General features: G+C 43.1%; 1 protein-coding gene across 5 annotated transcripts in view; it reads left to right on the top strand.

Annotated features, from left to right (window-relative positions):
• Positions 1-20,284, top strand: part of ADAMTSL3 (ADAMTS like 3) — a 174,940-nt gene that overhangs the window by 108,123 nt on the left and 46,533 nt on the right. For all 5 annotated transcript variants that reach the window (XR_015729807.1, XM_087878204.1, XM_087878203.1 and 2 more), the window contains 4 exons: positions 4,541-4,698; positions 6,721-6,832; positions 11,779-11,917; positions 17,388-17,438. Coding sequence is in view for 4 of the 5 variants with exons in the window: in XM_087878204.1 (XP_087734330.1) it covers positions 4,541-4,698; positions 6,721-6,832; positions 11,779-11,917; positions 17,388-17,438 (460 nt within the window). In the remaining variant the exon portion in view is untranslated. The remainder of the gene's footprint in view (positions 1-4,540; positions 4,699-6,720; positions 6,833-11,778; positions 11,918-17,387; positions 17,439-20,284) is intronic.

The following is a 20,284-nucleotide window of genomic DNA, read 5'->3' as shown; positions in this document are numbered from 1 at the left end:
TTGATTTTGGTCCCCCACGTAAGTCAGCAGTAAAATAGATCACGCCCCAGTGTAGTCTTGTGATAAGGATCCCTGTTGTGGATATCATCAGGTGTTCTCCTAAAACTGACATCTTTTAATCGGCGTTAGATAGGATTTCACTTGGCTGGGTTAGTAGTTAAGTGTTCACCAACGGCAAACAAAGGCCTTGTTATGTTCGAGTTGTAACTTAGATGAATTCACAGGGTGTAAGGTTCAAAAGACATTTCCAAGCCATCCCTTCTGGAGGAATATGCTTGGAAAGCCACTTTACTGTTATTTCCAGATGGCCACAAGTGGATTTGTAAAATATTACTTTCCTTTTGAAGAAATGGCTGTACATATATTACTCACAGCCCAGTGCTTGGTGCTCATTCCTCAGAGAAATTGGTATTGACAGACCGAGCAAGCGAGAGTAGAGAAGAACTGATCTTGTAGGTAAGCTCTGGGGTTGCTGGTGTCATATCTTGGAAAAATATTACAGGTATTTAGTGACTGTTTGAAGTTGCAATGGCACTGAAAAGTGATTTATAATCCTTTTTCAGACTTATGACTCTCCCCTCAGCACTCCTCAGTTTGATTCTCACCGGCTCAAGGTTGATTCACCCTTCCATCCTTCCGAGGTCGGTGAAATGAGGACCCAGATTGTTGGAGGTGGGGCAAGATGCTGACTCTGTAATCCGCTTAGAGAGGGCTGTAAAGCACTGTGAAGCAGTATATACGTCTAAGTGCTATTGCTATTCCTTCCCTCTCTCCCTCCCTCCCTCCCTCTCTTATTCCCTTTCTCATTCTCATTCTTGGTGGCACAGTGGTTAGAATGTCATATTGCAGGCTAACTCTGCCCACTGTCAGGAATTCGATCCTGACCAGCTCAAGGTTGACTCAGCCCTCCATCCTTCCGAGGTCAGTAAAATGAGGACCCAGATTGTTTGGGGGAGGGGGCAAGATGCTGACTCTGTAAACTGCATAGAGAGGGCTGTAAAGCTCTGTGAGGCAGTATATAAGTCTAAGTGTTATTGCTAATCCTTCCTTCCTTCCTTCCTTCCTTCCTTCCTTCCTTCCTTCCTTCCTTCCTTCCTTCCTTCCTTCCTTCCTTCCTCCCTCTCTCCCTCCCTCCCTCCCTCCCTCCCTCTCTCCCTCCCTCTCTTATTCCCTTTCTCATTCTCATTCTTGGTGGCACAGTGGTTAGAATGTTGTATTGCAGGCTACCTCTGCCACAGTCAGGAGTTCTATCCTGATCAGCTCAAGGTTGACTCAGCCTTCCATCCTTCTGTGGTGGGTAAAATGAGGACCCAAATTGTTAGGGGCAATAGGCTGACTCTGTAAACCGCTTAGAGAGGGCTGTAAAAGCACTGTGAAGCTGTATATAAGTCTTAAGTGCTCTTGCTAAAAGTGTCTGTTGTTGTTATTGTTTACATATTACCAGATCTCTTTACCTCTGAAGGATTCCAAGGATTTTAAGTGTGGTTTAAACGATGCCTGTTGTTTTTTAAGGGACATCTGATGAATAACTTCCTTTACAACAAATGAGTTTGAATATACTTCTGTCTAGACAGAGAGGGCCAATTCTATCCTTCTTTTCCAACACCCTTGTTTTGATTGGAATTAGACCAAGAATAAATTTGGACCGGCACCTTTTATCAAGAGAAAGATACTCGGGTTCTCCCTGTGCCCTTGCATTATTTCCTTTCTTTTAAGGTCCAGGGAATATGCCGCCTCGAGGTAATTTGTAAAGCTGAGACAAGTGATTACTGGAATATTTGCAAGGTTTTGCAAAAGTAAGACTCTTGTATGCTTTGATGGGTGGTGAATTATTCAGCACGATGAGCAAATTCAATAGCTGGAGTACACCGAAGATATTAGGGCTGTTGGTATTAGTTGCATCAAGGCAGAACTCAAGTAGACCTTTGACTTGGCCAAGGTCATATTCTCATAGTGTATTTTGAGATGAGATTCCTAAAGTTTCTTATTGTTGGGGGAGGAGGATGGACATAAATAGCCTTCCTTATGTAGATGAAGTATCTGGAAAAGATCCTAATGCTGGGAAAATATGGAAGGAAAGAGAGGAAGAGGATGTCCAGCAGTAAGGAGGATGGACACAGTTACAGTGATGATAGTGCTCAGTTGGAAGATCTGAAAGACCAAGATGGGGACAGATCATTACAGAAAAAAAAAACTATCTATGTGGTTGCTAAAAGTTGACACTGGCTTGATGGCTCATAACCAATCAGTGCAGCTAAGAATGGAATGGAGTGGAGTGGAGTGGAGTGGAGTGAAGTGGAATGGAATGGAATGGAATGGAATGGAATGGAATGGTGGATAGAGTAGGGTAGGGTAAGGTAGAAGAGAAGAGAAGAGAGAAGAGGTGAAGAGAAGAGAGAAGAGAAGAGAAGAGAAGAGAAGAGAAGAGAAGAGAAGAGAAGAGAAGAGAAGAGAAGAGAAGAGAAAATATTCTTTAAGAATTTGTCTCTGTTGCATTAGCTCAAGATAATATAATTTTGGTCTGTGAAGAAATACACAAGAATAATATTAAGTTCAGGCAGTATATCTATCTTAGAAGACAGATGGTTTCCCTTAGGAACTGATGGAGGAGAAACAGATTGTGGCTGCTTCCTCTAAATTTTAAATTGTGCCTCTCATTGTGCATAGCCTGTGTAACTGTGAAATAGTCTTTCTCAACCTTGACAACTTTAAGATGTGTGGACTTCAACTCCCAGAATTCCCCAGCCAGCTGAAGTCCATGCTGGAGTTGAAGTCTACGCATCTTAAAACTTTTGCCAAGGTTGAGAATTGCTGCTGAAATAAAATGCCAACGTTAAACAGTGCCTTCCAATGATCACTTTTCAAAAAAAAACACCAAGCCTGTAGAATGTGCCAACTTTGGATGGCCATGTTGAAGAGTCTAAATTTTAGTATAGTGGGGGATGGGCATTGTGATCTGGGTGATAATGCTGATGTTGTCCAGATATGCGAGCAGACCAAGATGAAGTTGCTATTTCTTTCTTTTTGGCACATTCTTCGGAGGGAGATGACTAATCAATCCCCTCTCCCACATCTAAGCAGCTGATGGAATCTTCTTTCTGCTTTTCTGACCACATCAATAGCGTATGTGGCAGCCTGGAAGAACTAAGAGCAATAAATACAGGTGATTGGTGCCTTTTCACGCACCACTATGTTTGTGATCAAAAAGGCAATTTAACGGACTTGTGTGATATTGGTGCCTCCGGCCTCCTATTTACAATTCCCAGCCTGCATTGAATAATGGATTTTCCCAACTCTGTCTAAAAAAAACTATCTAAAGAACAGGGGGAAAAAAACATAAAAGGTAAAGGTAAAGGTTCCCCTCGCACATATGCGCTAGTCGTTCCCGACTCTAGGGGGTGGTGCTCATCTCCGTTTCGAAGCCGAAGAGCCAGCGCTGTCTGAAGACGTCTCCGTGGTCATGTGGCCGGCATGACTCAACGCCAGAGGCACAGGGAACGCTGTTATCTTCCCACCAAAGGTGGTCCCTATTTTTCTACTTGCATTTTTTAAGTGCTTTTGAACTGCTAGGTTGGCAGAAGCTGGGACAAGTGACGGGAGCTCACTCCATTACACAGCGCTAGGGATTCGAACCGCTGAACTGCCGACCTTTCCATCGACAAGCTCAATGTCTTAGCCACTGAGTCACCCCGTCCCTTAAAAAAAAATTTCCAACATATTAAATACAAATTGTGATCCATACAGAAAGACTAACTTTGGGGGTGCTTGAGGGTTGCCTCCTAAAATAGAGTTTGCATGTGTGAGATTTCTTTACTTGGAAGACTTGTCTGGATCGAAAAGATATGGATGTTTCTTCTGGACTGCTTTTTCCAGAGAATCTCTGTATTTGTGCATTCCTGGAATTCTCTTGGTATTATTTTAAAATGATGCCATGAAATGCTTAATTTTTTTTAAAAAAATACTGTGAGGCCGTGCAAAGCAACCGAATCTCTCCTTAACTGTATACCGGTGATAAATTAGTTTTTTTTATTTTTGTTATACTGGGAATCATCTGGGCTTTCACCAGGAAGAGCCTGGTGGCACAGCAGACTAATAGCCTGTTATTATCATTCAGCTGCCTGCAATTACTGCTAGTTTGAATCTCACCAGGCTCAAGGTTGACTCAGCCTTCCATCCTTTCTAAGGTAGGTAAATTGAGGACCCAGTTTGTGGGGGCAATAAGCTGACTTTGTATAAATATACAAAAGTATGAAGGCTAATGCTTAACACATTGTAAGCCGCCTTGAGTCTCCGGAGAAGGGCGGCATATAAATCAATTTTTTTTAAAAAATGGAAAGCATTAAAGAATGGGATGGACTGGTCATTTTAATGACTCCCATGTGATCAGGATAGTATTGATATAAATAGTGCATACGACAACCTGTGTTTTATGTTTACTACATTTGGTGCGGCATATGCTTTCAGTAAGCCAATGACATAAATTCATCATGATCTGCTAAAGAATAATGTGTATTTCCTCCCTCCCATTTATGCTTTTCAGCGATTGAATCAAAGACACTGCAGGGAGATATTGGAGAACACAGTTTCAATGCCCCAGGAATGTACGTCATTGAAAACACAACAGTTGAATTTCAGAAGGGCTCGGAGAGAGAAGCGATAAAAATCCCAGGGCCTCTTGGAGCCGATTTCATTATCAAGGTAAGACGCTTTGTGCTGTGTCAAGGTTTTGTCTGGGAAATCCTGTAACTTCACCCCGTCCCACCCAGTCAGATAGGGAAGGTATGTTGCGTACCACATCAGCCAAAGAATTCCAACTTGTGGGGTCCAGAAAGACAGCCTTCTCTTGCTGTTGCCCCCACCCTGTGGAACACTCCCCCATCAGAAGTGAGGCAGACCCTCTGGCCTTCCATAAAGACATAAAAACACGGCTTTGCCCCCCTTGCTTGGGATGCCCAAAGTAGCATGCACCCATTGGGATGGCTAGCATCCTGTGTGGGGATGATTGCTTTCTCAGTGGCTGGCAAACCACGCTGAGGAATGCAACGTCAGCATAATGATCCTATCTCAGGAAGTGTGAGACATGAGATTTGGCACATAGGCAGATCACATTGTTTGCAGCAGGAAAGCATGAGCTGTCCACATGGATATCATGAGCTTTGTTTAGCCAATTGGGATAAGTGAATCTTTATCAATGAATCAGCTTCTGCCACGGAGACTGTGGATAACAATAAAAGGGAGCTCCCAGAAGCTGTTCGGGGTGCCTTCCCATTAACCTTCTTCCTGCCTATGCATTTTTCTTCATCACAACAACAATCCTGAATGCCCTTCGCCATTTTTTAATTAATTGTTTAACATCCCTTGCTTCTTTTAAAAATTGCATACTGCATACTTTTTATGGGTTGGTCACTGGGATCTTGTCGATCGAAAGGTCGGCAGTTCACCGGTTCGAATCCCTAGTGCCGCGTAACAGGGTGAGCTCCTGTTCCTTGTCCCAGCTTCTGCCAATTTAGCAGTTTGAAAGCACAGTATTTTAATTTTTTTTTTAATTTGATTTATATGCCACCCTTCTCCGGAGACTCAGGGCAGCTTACAATGCGTTAAGCAATAGCCTTCATCCTTTTGTATATTTATACAAAGTCAGCTTATTGCCCCCACAAACTGGGTCCTCAATTTACCTACATTAGAAAGGATGGAAGGCTGAGTCAACCTTGAGCCTGATGAGATTTGAACTTGCAGTAATTGCAGGCAGCTGGTGTTATCTTAACAATGCTTTAGTCTGCTGCACCACCAAGGCTCTTTTGTCATTCACATTTCATTCTGCCCCTCCTTTTTCTTTAATGATTCTATTCCATCATTTTTTTTTTTTTCAATATCAGTGTAACTCTTGTCCTGCAATGAGTTGGCTGCGGCAAGTTGATTCACTACGAGTTGGCTGTAGTGAGTTGATTATTTATTTATTTATTTATTTATTTATTTATTTATTTATTTATTTATTTATTTATTTATTTAATTTTTATACCACCCTTCTCCCGAAGGACTCAGGGTGGTGAACAGATTAAGATTTCATATACATATAATATATTTTTTTAATAAACAGTAAATAATAAATTGAGCCAACTTGGTGTATCTGCTAAGACCTTGGCATAGAATTTAGATGTTTATGGTAGTCCTGCTTGTTGAAAGAGAAAGGTCTTCAGGGCACGTCGGAAAATGCGAAGATCTGGGATTATTCGTATTCCAGGGGGTATTTTGTCCCAAAGAGTAGGTGCCCCCACAGAGAAGGCTCTCTCCCTTGGAACTACTAGATGACATTGTTTTAATGATGGTACTATGAATAGGCCTACTCTGTGAGAGCGTATTGATTGGTGGGAGGTTATCGGTTACAGCAGGTGGTCTCGTAAGTACTCAGGTCCTAAGCCATGGAGCACTTTAAAGGTAAGAACCAATACCAACATCATGGCAAATTGGCCATGGCAAATCATCATAGATCCCAGTGAGTTAGCCCTGCAGTAGTGCATTCTAACCAGTGCGCCACCACAATTCTCATAAGTCACTCAATGATCAAGCTCAAAAGTCAGGCTGCCTGTAGGTTCTGCCCATGAGGTCTTTTTGCTCCTTATGGCTTTCGGCATTGCATTTGGGTGCATGAATTTTAACCATGGCAGGCCAAGGATTGCCAACATGCAGCTTTCCAACGTGTTGTTATGGGACTCTCTTTAGGCCAGATATACTGCTGCCAAAGATAGCATGGTTCAATTCTTCTTCTATCAACCCATAAGTCACCAGTGGAGACAGACAGAATTCTTCCCTTGCACGGTGACATGCGGAGGAGGTGAGTAATGCATGTGGCTTTGGGAGCATGTACAGCTGTGGGTGTGAAGCGATAGATATATTGCTTTCAGGGTTGAGATTTGTGAGTGATGCAATAAATTGGTGCAGTGTTGTAACTCCGGTCTCTTCCCTGTCTGCATTTAAAATGGTGAGCAGAAGTCTCACATTTGCACTAATTAAGGCATGACACGTATACTAGTAATCCTTGTAGGACAATGGCTGTCGAACATCCAAGTCCTGCCTATTGGAAAGACATTTGAAGAAGAATTGGGGAAGAAGGTCCCCGATGTGCTTTTTCAAGAGGCAACTGGACTTCCTTGTTTTTTTTGTGTGTTTTTTTTTGAAGACGTTTCACTTCTCAACCAACAAGCTTCTTCAGCTCTGATTGGATGATGGGGAATAGAAGGATTTATCATCCAGTCAGAGCTGAGGATGCTTTTTGAATGAGAAGCGAAACATCTTCAAAGAAAAATCAGAGCCGAAGAAGCTTCTTGGATGAGAAGTGAAAAGTCTTCAAAGAAAAATCAGAGCCGAAGAAGCTTCTTGGATGAGAAGCGAAAAGTCTTCAAAGAAAAATCAGAGCCGAAGGAGCTTCTTGGATGAGAAGCGAAAAGTCTTCAAAGAAAAATCATCATATGCAGACAATTTCAACGTTATTGGGGAAGGATATTAAAAGAATAGTGACGCCTGTAAACATGTGAAAAAGTCCCCAAGATTTATTTCCCAGAAAGTAGAAACTGGAAGAACAGGCGACTCCCACAGAGCAGAGGTGGTATTTGACAGATTTGGACCGGTTTGGTCAAACCTGTAGCGGCAATTTGAATTGGTTCGCCAAACCGGTAAATACCATTGCTGGTTGGCCCCGCCCAGTCACCACTTGCCCCGCCCACCCCAGCCCTATATATGTTGCCTTCTCCGCGCGGCCCAGCTAATCACCTTGCCAGTCGCCTCTGTACTTTGTCCGCTCTGCTCAGCTCACCAAAGTTAAGCATGCTGCCCGCTCGCCCTTCACCTTGGGTCAGGGGCTGGGGCACAGGGACGCGCCATTCCCCGAGGCCCAAGCCTCCGCCCGCTCGCCTCCCGCTTGTGCTCGCTGTTAAATTAAGATTCATTTAACAACTGTCTTGCTTAGCAACCGAAAATTCTGTCTCGATTGTGGTTGTAAATTGAGGACTGTCTATACACACACACCTACGCAAAGTGCAATCCAAATTGTAATATCAGCTTCGAAAGCCAAAATGTAGAAGCAACACTCTTGGGCTTGTAAAAGACTGCATTTCTTCCTCTGCTTTTTTCTTTTTCCTCGTTCCTTCTCTTTAAGTAAGAAATGAGCCAAAAATATAGGCTGGACATTAATCTTAATAGTGTGTTTTAGAAAGGTTGCTCTGTTTCCCTGCTCCGTTCCTAAATGCTTCCGACATAAGGTTGCTTAGCCATTGTCAACTCCCATTTGGCTTCTTCCGCTGGCTTATAAATGACTTGAATATTTTCTGGAGACAATCGTTTTCAAAAGAAAACCAAGAGAGGGGAGGGGTAAACGAGCAGCCATCCGTCATTCAGCGGATTATTTGTTCAAAACAGCCTTCGATTCGCTGCCATGGAGCCCGAAGGGATTTCGCAAGCCATGTGCGTCCCATAAAATGCAGCTGGGTTGAAATAAATGGTCGAAATTTTCAGCGTTTACCTTTTAGCATTGGAACTTCTTTTTTACGTGTTCAACGGATTTGGTGCGGGACGTTAAAATTATTATAATGCTCCATTTTTTTTTTCTTCCTGGGGTTTGCATTCCTCTGCGTGATGATACTTTATCTACGAGGAAAGATGCTTCGTTAGAAACCTTTGATTTGTAGCCCTGCAGGTTTTTTCACCTTGGCTGATGTTTGCTTGCTTTGTCTCCACGTTGCAGTTTGGGGGGTGTGGTGTGTCTTTTTGTTTGCTTGCTTAAAAACCAACACACACACCTACACACATCACCTTTAGCCTGGCTAGGTGGCTCAGTGGCTAAGACGCTGAGCTTGTCGATCAGAAAAGTCAGCAGTTCGGCGGTTCAAATACCTAGTATAGGTCTTTTATAGGGGTGGGTTCTAATTTTTTTTACTACCGGTTCTGTGGGTGTGGCTTATTTTGTGGGCGTGGCTTGGGGGGGTAATGTGACTGGGTGGGCGTGGCCAACTTTTTTTTTTCTTTCCTTTTAAAAGCATTATTTCTACAACCTTAAGAGGTTGCAGAAAAAAAAATGCTTTTAGAAGCCTCTGACGATCAGGCAAATCTGCTGGGATTGCCAGAGGCTTTTAAAGGGATTTTTTTCCCTTCAGCTGAAGAGGTTGCAGAAAAAATGTTTTCAGAAGCCTCTGAAGATCCCAGCTGAGCCGCGCAATCATCAGAGGATTTTTTTTTTATCTTTTAAAAGCATTTTTTTCAGCTGAAGAGGTTGTAGAAAAAATGCTTTTAAAAGTTAAAAAAAAAAAGAAGAATCCTCTGATGAGGTGGGCAGGGTAAGCCCACCAGTTCAGGGGCGTGGCCAGCCAATGTTATTACCGGTTCTCCAAACTACTAAATTTTTTTACTACCGGTTCTTGCAAACCGGTGCGAACCAGGAGCAACCCACCACTGGTCTCCTACGTAAGTAGGGGGTTGGACTAGATGACCTCCAAGGTGCCTTCCAACTCTGTTACTGTTACCTTACAAAGAAGCTTGCCCTTCCCTAGGAATGAGCTTCTCTTCCTTCCTCTGCCTCCTTAATTGTAATCTGAGGAAACCACACAGAACTTCGTAGGATTCTTATGCAGATCCCTTGCACCCGCCCAGCATCTTTCTTTCTTGAGAATTGTGTTTTCTTTGTCTTCTCCTCCTCTTGCTGAGTGTGGAGGAGCCAGGCTAAAAATATTTGTGGTTTTGCAGGGCTGGGCCGAGTGGTGGGTTTGGCTCTCCTCTTTAGTGATTGTGGCTTCCAGTTTTAATTACTTTTGGTGTTGCCTGAAGCCACAGGAAAATCTGCCAATGATACATTTCTGTGAGCTGCCTCAGTATATACAGCATGGTAAGCTGCATGCAAATTTTAGACGGTGTGCTATGGAAGAGGTTCAGAGAAAAATCTACTTCTGGACATCCCCCTTTCTTCCTTCCTTCCTTCCTTCCTTCCTTCCTTCCTTCCTTCCTTCCTTCCTTCCTTCCTTCCTTCCTTCCTTCCTTCCTTTTCCTTCCTTCTCCTTCCTTCCTTCCTTCCTTCCTTCTCCTTCCTTCCTTCCTTCCTTCCTTCCCTCCCTCCCTCCCTCCCTCCCTCCCTCCTTCCTTCCTTCCTTCCTTTTGCAAGTTCTGCGTTATTAGGATTGAAGCTTGCAGTAGATTTTATTTAGGACCTGCCCAGAGATTCAACCTCCAAGCCACAGAGAGGAAGTTCAGGAAAATGACGTGTCTGTTTCTTTAATGTAGGTAGATTTTGATATGAGATGAACTCAGATAACACATAACAGATTAACAGAGTTGGAAGGGACCTTGTAGGTTATTTAGTCCAACCCCCTGCCCAAGCAGGAGACCCTACACCATTTCTGACAGATGTCAGTCCAGTATCTTCTTGAAAGCTTCCAGTGATGAAGCTCCTACAACTTGTGAAGGCAACTTCTATTCCATGGGTTGATTGTTTTCACTGTCAGAAAATTTCTCCTTATTTCCAGGTTGAATCTCTCCTTGATCATATTCCATCCATTATTCTTTGTCTGGCCTTCGGGTGCTTTAGAAAATAGCTTGACCCCCCTCTTCTCTGTGGCAGCCCCTCGAATATTGGAAGATGTCTTCCCTGGTCCTTCTCTTCTCTAGACTAGCCATGCCCAATTCCTGCAACCATTCATCGTATGTTTCCAGCCCCCTAATCATCTTGGTTGCTCTTCTCTTCACTCTTTCTAGAGTCTCAACATCTTTTCTATAGTGTGATGCTGTAGAAAAGATGTGATCTTTTCTAACTGGATGCCGTAGGTGTGTTTTTACTAAGGCTTTATAGAGTGGTATTAGTACCTCACTTGATCTTGATTGTATCCCTCTGTAAATACACTTTAGGATTGTATTGGCTTTTTGGGATGCTGTTGTACATTTTTATCTTATCTGTGAAACTGACATGGACCAGAGATAGTCAAAGTAACCTCCTGTGTTTGCATAAAGGATAACTAAGAGTTTAGTCTATATAACTAGGAATAATGAGGTTTTGAGAGGGAAGAGAAAAATAAGTCAATACAGGTAGTCCTCAACTTACAACCACAATTGAGCCCAAAAGTCACGTTGCTAAATGAGAAAATTGCTCATTTAAAGTGAGTTTGTCCCAATTTACGACCTTTCTTGCCAAAATTGTTAAGCGAATCAGCGCAGGTGATACTGTTAGTAACCCGTATGTTGTGTGAATCTGTCTTCCCTAACCGTGTTACTAACTGAACAACTGCAGTGATTTCACTTAACAAACGTGGCAAGAAAAGTGGGACCAACTCACTTAGCAAGTTTCTCACTTAACAACATGGATTTTGGGGCTCCATTGTGGTCGTAAGTTGAGGACTACCTGCATAAGCACCCACGTTTAAAAACCTGGATCCTTGGTGATGGAAAAGTGACGGAATTGCGTCTTTCCAAAGCTCCGGGTTCCACCCTGAGAGGGTTACAAAGAGTTGATGCACATTCCGATGGTTCAGTTGTCATCGTGGGGGAATCAAAGCAGGTGGGAATGTGCCTTGTTGACGGGAAGGGAGCGTGTAACCGAAAAGGGAAGCAGCTGCTGTGATCACACGGCTGTGCAAATGTATTACGTGGTTGTGGATGGTATGCCACTCGGTTTGCCGGTGTCGTAAGACATGGTTAGTGAAAACGACAAATGGAGGAGGCGTGAGACGTTGCAAGGGGAAATGGGTGACTGAATAATTAGGCCGAGCTGATCCTCTGATGTGGCCTGTTCTCACCCCATTCTAGGTTATCAGCTGAACTCTGCAGAATGCGTGGACATCCGTTCCAAGCGGGTGGTACCAGATCAGTATTGCCATTATTATCCTGAAAACAAGAAACCCAAACCGAAGCTGAAAGAATGCAACATGGATCCCTGCCCTTCAAGGTTTGTATGCCAGTGTATAAATAATGGGAGGTTGGCATTTTAGTTTCCAAGTCCTTGCTAATTCCTTTTTATTTATAACTATCCGGGGGCCCATCCCTCACAAAGGCAGTGATGGGCTGAGCTCTCAATATAAGTAGGGAATATATCTCTACGCTACTCTACATTACAGTATACTACTCTACGCTATGCTATGCTATGCTACCCTACATTAGTCTCCTCACCTTTCCCCCTCCCTCTCCTCTCCTTTTTCCTCTCCTTCTCCTTCTCTTTCTCCCTCTCCTTCTGCCTCTCCTTCTCCCTCTGCCTTTCTTTTTTCCTCTCCTCCTTCTCTTTCTCCCTCTCCTTCTCCCTCTGCCTCTGCCTCTCCTTTTTCCTCTCCTTCTCCTTCTCTTTCTCCTCTCCCTCTGCCTCTCCTTTTTCTTCTCCTTTTCCTCCTCTTTCTCTTTCTCTCTCTCCTTCTGCCTCTCCCTCTCCACTCCTCTCCTTTTTCGTCTCCCTTCTCCTTCTCTTTCTCCCTCTCCCTCTCCTTCTGCCTCTCCTTCTCCCTCTTCCTCTCCTTTTTCCTCTCCTTCTCCTTCTCTTTCTCCCTCTCCCTCTCCTTCTGTCTCTTCTTCTCCCTCTGCCTCTCATTTTTCCTCTCCTCCTTCTCTTTCTCCTTCTCCTTCTCCTTCTTCCTCTGCCTCTCCTTTTTCCTCTCCTTCTTCTCCTTCTCTTTCTCCTCTCCCTCTGCCTCTCCTTTTTCTTCTCCTTTTCCTCCTCTTTCTCTTTCTCTCTCTCCTTCTGCCTCTCCCTCTCCACTCCTCTCCTCCCCTCCCTACTCCACTCCACTCCACTCTTCTTTACTCTTATTTTTAAAAATATAGAAATGAATTGACACCTGGTGTTCTTATATTTGTGTACTCCTATCCTTGAGTGACTTCTTTTTAAATCTGTTTCTGTGGGGTTGCTCTAAACCTAAACACCAATTGGTCTGAAGTGAAGATTCTTCCCGGAGAACTTCAAGGATAAAATTCTGACTTGCAGAATTGCAGAGATGCAGGGAGGATTATTAAAAACGTCATTAGGTGGGGATGGTGTCTATCAGAATGAGGTTCCAACATGATATGATCTTGGTTCAGGGGGAAATGATGGTGTGGGAAAATGTTTCGAGATCACCGTCTCCTGAATTGTGGGCAATGCCTGAGGATTCTGGTACATTTTGACCTCCATGGATGTTGCTGAGGTAAGAGAGGTCATCACTACAAGGAGCTATCCTCCCAGCCCTCATTCTCCCACCTTCAGAGTCCAGAAGAACAATGAATGAATCCAAGATGCTAACACTCTTCACCGTCACCATCACTTGTCCTTCCTCTTCAAGACATTCTGATTTTTCCCAGCTTGCTCATTGGGAATGATTGACCTTCTGGATGCCAAGTGATCACATGACCTCCTTTCCTTTTGGATCAATCTCTGAAAGCTTCCATCTATTATAAGGGAAACGGACTCCAGTTCTGTGCAAGGCAAGACGCTTGTACCACATCTGGCTCCTGCCAAGTTCCTAAAGCAGCTGCAGTGTACATATTGAGTTGCACAATGACATTTAAGGCTGCTGGCTGTTGGACCGTCTGGTGCTGTTTCCTGGCTCTGCAAAAGTATCTTAAAATAACATTCAATATCTAGCCCAAAACCTTAAATGCCAGCTGGCAGTGTCGCTGATATATCCAATAAATAAAAGGGGAAACCCTTAAAGGGTGGGTTTTATTTCCTATAATTAAATTGTCCTTTTCTTCTAATCCCAGTTCAACAAAATCATTCAGTTGTGAGATCTCAAAAGTTCAGCTGTGCAGAGGTTCCCAGATCCTTCCGGCAGATCCATCCTCGTAAAGCTGGAATTCAGGGCATAAATGGTTACACAAACTTTCAGGAGGATCCAATCTCAGTTGGTCACTGGGACCAAAACTTTATTCTTCTTCCAAGCTTCCGGACTCATGCTGGAGCCCATCCTCAGAGAACTGCTCTCTCCCCATAATATATGCATTGGGCTGTTTTACACATTGTATTCATATGGTGCCTGGTTGTGTGTGGCTTTTCGTTGTTAATTAGGGTGTCCATGGCCAGGTTGATGGCCACACACAACGAGACACCATATAAATACAACACATAGAACAGTGGGTGAAGATTCCCTCTCCGAGCTTGTGGGTTGGTTTCAAATCATTTCATTACCAGGCTAGGTAATATCTTCAGCGGAGTTTAGAGGATGTCAGCGTAAGTGTCCTTCTGTACCCTTATTTGACACACCCACACCTGACCCATCACAAGACCTATTGAACACACCAAGCCCTTATAAACGGAAGAACATGGACACCAGGGGTGAAATCCAGCAAGTTCTGACAGGTTCTGGAGAACCGGTAGCGGAAATTTTGAATAGTTTGGAGAACCAGCAAATATCACCTCTGGCTGGCCCCAGAGTGGGGTGGGAATGGAGATTTTTGCAATATCCTTCCCCTGGAGTGGAGTGGGAATGGAGATTTTGCAGTGTCCTTCCCCTGCCATGCCCACCAAGCCACGCCCACCACACGCCACACCCACAGAACCAGTAGTAAAAAAACTTGGATTTCACCACTGATGGACACTGACATCCCTAAATTCCACTGAAGATGTTACCTAGCCCGGTAAGGAAACTTTCAGAAACTTTTGGAAACCAACCAGGCTCAAAGAATGAATCTTCACCCTCATCCTACACTTGAGCTACAGATATTTGCCAATATTGCAAACATAGAACAACCTAGTCCATAGAACATTCTGGAGGATGGGCTCTAGTAAGAGCCCGAAAGCTTGGAAGAAGAATGAAGCTTTGGTCCCGGTGACAAACTCTGCAACATTACCCTGGGACACATATATTTGCCTTCCTTCACGAGAGAGACAGGCAGGCAGTGCTTCGAACAGTTAAACTTTCTGGAGCTTCCCATGAGTTTTATTAAAGGGTGAGGAAGTGTGTAATACGAGGACTTGCCATTAAATATTGAGAATTCTATCAATGAAGGTGCTAAAATTCTTGGGGGGTGGGGTGGAGCTGTGAATGTTCTACTTCGTTTCCTATTACTTCTTCTCGTAGTTATTCGGATCAGACTCAAGTCTGAGGGTTGGAATGCCCAGCCTCCAAGACTTCTGGGACTTCTCCTTCAGTTGAAGTCCTCTGGGCTCAGTTGCTGGAGGTGGGCCAGAACGTTTGAGATGGAATCCATGGAGAAGCAGAGATAGAACCTGCTGTTTTCCTAATCATACCAGGGCAAAGTGCTGGGTTTGGCCATTTTAATCCCTGGCCCTTCCGGAACAAAGTTTTTTGCATATCGCAGTCCCTTTCTGTGCCTCGAGAAGACTCTGAAGCTTGTTACGTTCACAATCCCAGATAGCACACTAATCCCTGAAGGAGCAGTATTAATTTACACAGTTCCATCAATATACAAGGCACTCTAAAAGGGAACGAAAAAGACGTGTGCCAGCCCTTGGAGGCTAAAAACAGAAATTAAGAAGCAGGAAGGGAAACAGGAAAAGAATTGGCAATTGCATTTCAATTAAACACCCTTTTGCAAAGAATGTTTCCAAGCAGATCCTTCGAAACAAGGTCGGAGGAGAAGAATGTCCAGGTTGAAGATACATACCCTCTACTTGAAAGTCTCCTGCTTCCAGGCAGGTATTTTATACACGTAGAGAAGATGACCTTGAAGAAGAAATCAAAGAGGCCTTAGGAAAGCAACAGGTGCAGAAGAAACAAGTCCAGAGAGGCAGGAGAGGCTCAGATTAACCCCCCCCCAAAGACCACTGACTCCCTAGAATATAAGAATATTAAGAAGAGCCGCGTTGGCACAGTGGTTAGAGTGCAGTACTGCAGGCTACTTCTGCTGATCGCCGGCTGCCAGCAGTTTGGCAGATCGAATCTCAGCAGGCTCAAGGTTTGACTCAGCCTTCCATCCTTCTGAGGTTGGTAAAATGAGGACCGAGATTGTTGGGGGCAAATATGCTGACTTTGTAAACCGCTTAGAGAGGGATGTAAACAGTGGTGGTTTTCTACCGGTTCAAACCGGTAGAGGCTCTGCCCACCCACCCGGACATCATCACAGACGCTCTGCTCATGCGCAGAAGCGCAGTGCACAACCGAAGCAAAGCTTACAGTTCCGAACCGGTAGCGAAAGACAGTGGAACCCACTACTGGCTTTAAAGCACTGTGAAGCGGTATATAAGTCTAAGTGCTATTGCTATTGCTATATAAGAAGAAGGTGGAAAGGAAAATTCAGACATCCCGATTTCGTTCCCGTCTTCCTACGGAGTCTCTTTCCTGATTTGGTCTACCTCGAAAGGCTGACAGTAAATAAGGTTGGGGGAGAAAATTCTACAGGTTGAAGGCACTTGTAAGCCCCCTGCATTTTTCCCCCCATTTCACACCTTTTCTGTGTTGTAGAAAAGAGGGATAGTAGTGGAATGATCTTACCTTCATAGTATCTAGATAATATCTAGTGTCAGGGTTCCAAGTAACACCCCCAACAAAAGAAGACTCCGAGGCTTGAGTTTCCCCAATGTTCCTTTTTATTGAAGATGGCATATTGGCACATCTGGGAAAACCCGAATCTGAAAGCTTCCAGGTTTTCCCCACCCAAGTGAAAGTTCAAGTCCCTGCCCAGCACCCACATGTCCATCACATGCTCTAATCATCCACCGTCCAAACTGGAGACACCTCCCAGTCATCCGACTCCAGGTGCCAGGGCAATGCTTCCTTGACTCTCTGAGAAAGGAATGTTATTTTGACTACATATCACCCATATGTAGCTTATCATGTATCTGAGCTTATCATGTATCTTTCACCTGGAAGCCTATTTCATTCCACTAGAATTTTGGAATGACAGAAATATTTGTGGGAAAACCTGATTTCTGAGGAGGGATTGGAAGTATGAAAAGGCTTTACAGTGGTGTTCGGGAAGCAGCTCCTTCTATAAGAGGCGATGAAGACTCTAACTTCAGATGGTTAATATCCAGGATTCTGGATGTATGTTTTTTCTCTGCTGTAGCTCCACAATCCCAGCTAATAACAGAGGAAACTATAAATGTGTTCTATTCAGGCATAGTGAGTTAATTGTGGATGTCATAACCTCTAAAGTAACATCAGTTTTCAGACCTCTCCCACATCCACCCACCCACCCCACCAACTCTTCTCGGGGACTAGGAAAATTACCGCTGCAGTAATTTTGTGTTTTTACAAAAAGTCCCGGAATTATATTCCTCTTTGTTAGCTAACGGGTTTCCTTACTTATCTCCTTGGGAAAATTAAGTTGCAACGATTAAGGTAAGGACAGCCAAAGAGGAGAACACCCACCATAGCACTGAGTTGTCCTCCTACGTTTGGTGCGTGTTTTATTTATAAAGGAATGTATCAAATGGAAAATTGTCATCCGGCATCTGGCAAATAACTTTGTAAATGCCTCTGCTTTATTCACAGTGATGGATTTAAGGAAATTATGCCCTATGATCATTTCCAGCCACTTCCCCGGTATGTATGACGCTTAGAAGATACAGGTTATTAGCATTCCATTGATAGCCTTACTGGAGCGCACTTCGTTTATAATTTCATACATACAATCTCCTGCTTGCTCAAGACGAAGACAAGGAATTTATTGTTGCCATAGATGGTAATGTCTGGATTTGACCGTCTATGACATTTGGTTGTTGAGATAAAGTCACTCTTGAGTACAGGGCATTTCAATACATTAATCCACTTGCCTACTTAAGTGCAGGTATTCCATTAGCAAGATATGCCCAAGATAATAATGCTTGAGTACAATGTGGAAGTCGGCTAAATAAAGACAACTCCCCAAAGGTATTAATGAATCTCGACTGAATCCTGAATTTGGTAAAATTTCAATGGGATAAAAGCTGGGGATAATTGATAGATTTCTACTTTTGGAAAGAGATAACCTATTGCATTGTCAATGGCTATCTCATTGTCAATTTTGTGACCTGGGTGGGGTTTCCCACCCACCCCCCTTTTTTTAAAAAAAAAAACCTGTGTTGCATAATAACCATGGCATAGAAGGTCTGTAAAAATTAGAATGAAATTGAATCCTTATTTCTATTTACTTTTACTCAAGAGTAAGTGAAGGAGGGAAGAAGTTAGATCAGGAGTAATGTCCTCATGATTTCCCCATGGCTAGAAAAAAACCACCACTCCTTCAAAGTTAGAATAGAATAACAGAGTTGGAAGGGACCTTGGAGGTCTTCTAGTCCAACCCCCTGCTTAGGCAGGAAACCCTACACCACTTCAGACCAAATGGTTATCCAACATCTTAAAAACTTCCAGTGTTGGAGCATTCACAACTTCTGCAGGCAAGTTGTTCCACTGTTTAATTATTCTAACTGTCAGGAAATTTCTCCTTAGTTCTAAGTTGCTTCTCTCCTTGATTAGTTTCCACCCATTGCTTCTTCTCCTGCCCTCAGGTGCTTTGGAGAATAGCTTGACTCCCTCTTCTTTGTGGCAGCCCCTGAGATATTGGAACACTGCTATCATGTCTCCCCTAGTCCTTCTCTTCATCAAACTAGACATACCCAGTTCCTGCAACCGTTCTTCATATGTTTTAGCCTCCAGTCCCCTAATCGTCTTTGTTGCTCTTCTCTGCACTCTTTCTAGAGTCTCCACATCTTTTTTACATCATGGCAACCAACACTTGGAATGCAATATTCCAAGTGTGGCCTTACCAAGGCATTATAAAGTGATAGTAACACTTCACGTGATCTCGATTCTATCCCTCTGTTTATGCAGCCTAGAACTGTGTTGGCTTTTTTGGCAGCTGCTGCACACGGTTGGCTCATATTTAAATCATATTGCAGGAACCCATTTCTCCTTGACTTGATTTCATTTGTTCACTACTTATGAAAGCCACAGTAGGTTCCTCCCATCAGGTTCTCTGATACCTTCAGTTACTGTATTGCAGAATTCCTACCTGGCAGGTAGAAATTCCGGGGATAGAGCCAAAACGAAAGACGTTAGAGTTGACTCCACCCTCTCCTCCCTTTCAGTTCTAAATGCTGATAAATGGTAGAACCAGATGGAAGCTTCCTTTATGATCCAGTAGAGCGAGATGCAGACTTCATTAGCCAAATGAGGGACTTGGGATAAGAGGTGGAAGTCAGTTTATGCAGAGGTTCTAGAGAATGACCTCAGCCATAACTCAGGCTGCAAATGAATCACCAAAATGTTTAAACAGATGGAGAAATCTTGGAGGGGGGGGGGAAAATTCCCACGCTACATGTCCCTTCCCAGTTCTACATCCTTACACATACTGTATACACATACTCCTTTAAAGCCATTCCAAAAGATTTTACAGTTTAAAAACTTTCTGAAGCGCTAACCAGATCCCTTGACCTGTCCAGCTTCTGAAAACACATCTCAGGGGCTGTTCCAGAAGCTCCCTTTGCCATCCCTGAAATATCCTCCCAGGAATATTGGGGTTCGGGTTCAGTATTTTTTAACTGATGGAATCAAGAAATGCAGATGTAGAAACCTTGCACTGTACACACATCCAGATACTGCATTACGGCCTATTCAAATCTAATCACTGCATTTGATGGGTAAATTTTCTTTACTTCCCAGTCGTGATTTAAAACGTCTGAAATGTTTCTTTGTCTACGTGGCTGCAGACATATTGACTGCATCTAAGATCTCTACTATTTGGTTATGAACGTGCTACTAAAAAGCTATGTATTATTCATTATTATTATTATTATTATTATTATTATTATTATTATTATTATTATTAAATAATTATTAATAATAATTATTTAATTATTATTAATTATTTAATAAAGATCTTGTGGGACTTTAGGATTCAGACTGACAGGCACTTGGTCCACAACACACCTGACATAACAATAGTTGAAAAGAAAAAAATATGGTTCATTGACATTGCAATACCTGGTGATGCACGAATTGAAGATAAGCAGCAAGAAAAAATCACAAAGTACCGGGACTTACAAATTGAAGTTGAGCGACTGTGGAAAAAGAAATCGTGTGTTGTCCCGATTGTAATTGGAGCCCTCGGAGCAATACCCAAAGGGCTACCCCGCTATTTAGAAATTCTAAATTTGCCGGACTTTAACATTTTGACTCTACAAAAAACCACCTTACTCGGAACAGCTTACATCCTCCGATGATACCTTAACAGTTCCTAGGTCCTTGGTTAGGACTCGAGCTGCTGAGCTATTAACCAGCCTCAAAGGCTGTGAATCTCACTAAATAATAATAATAATAATAATAATAATAATAATAATAATAATAATAATAATAATAATAATAATAATAATAATAATAATAATAATAATAATACTGTCGACTACTATTTG

This window comes from Pantherophis guttatus, chromosome 13 (genome assembly GCF_059756535.1).
Source record: "Pantherophis guttatus breed Tessera chromosome 13, ASM5975653v1, whole genome shotgun sequence".
NCBI classification, from domain to species: domain Eukaryota; kingdom Metazoa; phylum Chordata; class Lepidosauria; order Squamata; family Colubridae; genus Pantherophis; species Pantherophis guttatus.
This window is presented reverse-complemented; position numbering and strand designations above follow the sequence as displayed.